This window comes from Pleuronectes platessa, chromosome 11 (genome assembly GCF_947347685.1).
Source record: "Pleuronectes platessa chromosome 11, fPlePla1.1, whole genome shotgun sequence".
Classification (NCBI taxonomy): domain Eukaryota; kingdom Metazoa; phylum Chordata; class Actinopteri; order Pleuronectiformes; family Pleuronectidae; genus Pleuronectes; species Pleuronectes platessa.
The window spans coordinates 2,746,649-2,748,421 of NC_070636.1; the positions used below are offsets into that span (position 1 = coordinate 2,746,649).

Here is a 1,773-nt window from a genome sequence, read left to right on the forward strand (position 1 = left end):
GACGATGAAACCAGTGCAGGATGAGAGCTGTGCTTTCTGCCTCGGGGCTCTGATTAAACCTTGCACACACATGCTGCAGAGTTCAGCAAGGAAGGTCAAAGGTCACAGGTAGAAGCGTGAGAAGGAAGGAGGTCATGATGGAGTGAAGGAATAAAAGGATATGAGTTAGAGAATGACATCAGAATGAAGGACTGAGAGACACAAGGAGAAGAAAGTTACCTGGAAATTGTCTCGTTCCTCGATTGTATTACAGTTTTTTCTGCTTTCATCCCCTGATCCCCAGATATTGTTCTAGAGTTTTTCCTGCCCGCTCCTCAGAGCTCCAGATGAGGTCAGAGTGAGTCCACGTGAGAATACAGCAGGAACATGTCACTGCTGTACAGAGTGGGTGTGTTGATGAGGTTTCTAACACAGGACAAAATACTGCAGGATAAAAAAGCAAAGCAGAGCACGTAGAAGCTGCAGACAAAGACGAGGAGCTTTTGGTGATGAGGTCTCGATTCGCTGTGATGGTTCAAGTGTCTCTTGGCCCGGGAGCAGGACTAACTGTATTACAGCTGCTTTTCATACAAAGCACAGCAGCAGTGATCTGAGTGTGTGTGTGTGTGTGTGTGGGGGGGGGGGGGATCTCTCAAAACATCCTGCAGATCTAAAAGGACGATAGGATCCCAGTGTAGCTCTTATTGAAGCCTTCCTGTTTCAAGCTCTCAACCAGGAGCTGGGGTGAAGTGCATTCTTCCATCACATGCGCAGATAATTGCCAGCATCCTGCACACTACAGCAGGGCTATTGAGCCCTGCTGTAGTGTGCAGGACTAGTCAGGTAAGTTCCGAGGATATAACTGGGGAAAATATATTAGCATGCTGATCGAGGATGGTTCATCTGTTCATCTAGCCTATTTCTATTCATTTATCCATCAATTGTAAAATATTTTTAAAGACGATTCCAATTGTTTGGTCAACTATTTATATCTCATTTTCATGTTTATTTTTAGTTTAAAGAAAAACCAGGAGACCTGATCGAGATCTCCCGGGATGGGCCCTATCAGCACTGAGAGAGAATGAAGTGGTTCATTTCGGTGCAGATGGTGAGTGAAGGGATAACATACATACATTCACATTAGAATATAACATGGGCATGACATGTATTTCATGATGGAACCTTCCTCCTTTCCTCTTTCTTTTCCTCCCTGTCAGTTATCTGGCTCGTCTGGGCTTCTGAGCAACAGCAACGGTAAGGTGGTGCAAGAGAAGCTTACCGACGTGGTCAGAGATGACCATTACCAGGTCAAGAATCAGCTGGATGAAAAGTACAAGGCTCGGGATCCCTCTGTCATAGTGAAGGAGGCCTGTGCAATGGTGGGCAGTGAGCCACAGTACAACGTTGTCACTAACAACTGTGAGCACTTTGCCAACAAGATGCGATACGGCAAGGCAGAGTCTCTACAGGTGTGTATCTAACTGTTGTGTTTGTTAACCTCGTTAACTCTTCCACAGCAGAATTAGTGTGTAGATGTTGTGTTTGTTAAAAGGTGATTGACAGTAGACGAGTTCCTTTCTGTTTTCTCCACAAAGTGAGTCATGGTCTTGAACGCTCCACTAACTGAGAAGCTCTCTCTACAACTCTGATATGACTCAAAAGAATCAAAGAGACAGGATTCATAATAGTTATCATTCATATACATCAGCTGATATATATTCATATGGTGTTGTTATCAAACCCTTATTACATAAAATGTAAATGAGGCTTGATATTATACTGTTTAATTATAAA

The 1,773-nt window shown here is 43.7% G+C and overlaps 1 protein-coding gene across 1 annotated transcript; it reads left to right on the top strand.

The window, feature by feature from the left end:
- Nucleotides 1-366: 366 nt before the first annotated feature.
- Nucleotides 367-1,534, top strand: LOC128451000 (phospholipase A and acyltransferase 4). Its single transcript, XM_053434769.1, has 3 exons — nt 367-384; nt 995-1,053; nt 1,145-1,534. Exons 1-3 carry the CDS (start codon nt 367-369, stop codon nt 1,458-1,460), a joined length of 393 nt encoding a protein of 130 aa, XP_053290744.1. The 3' UTR covers nt 1,461-1,534.
- The last annotated feature ends 239 nt before the right edge of the window (nt 1,535-1,773 follow it).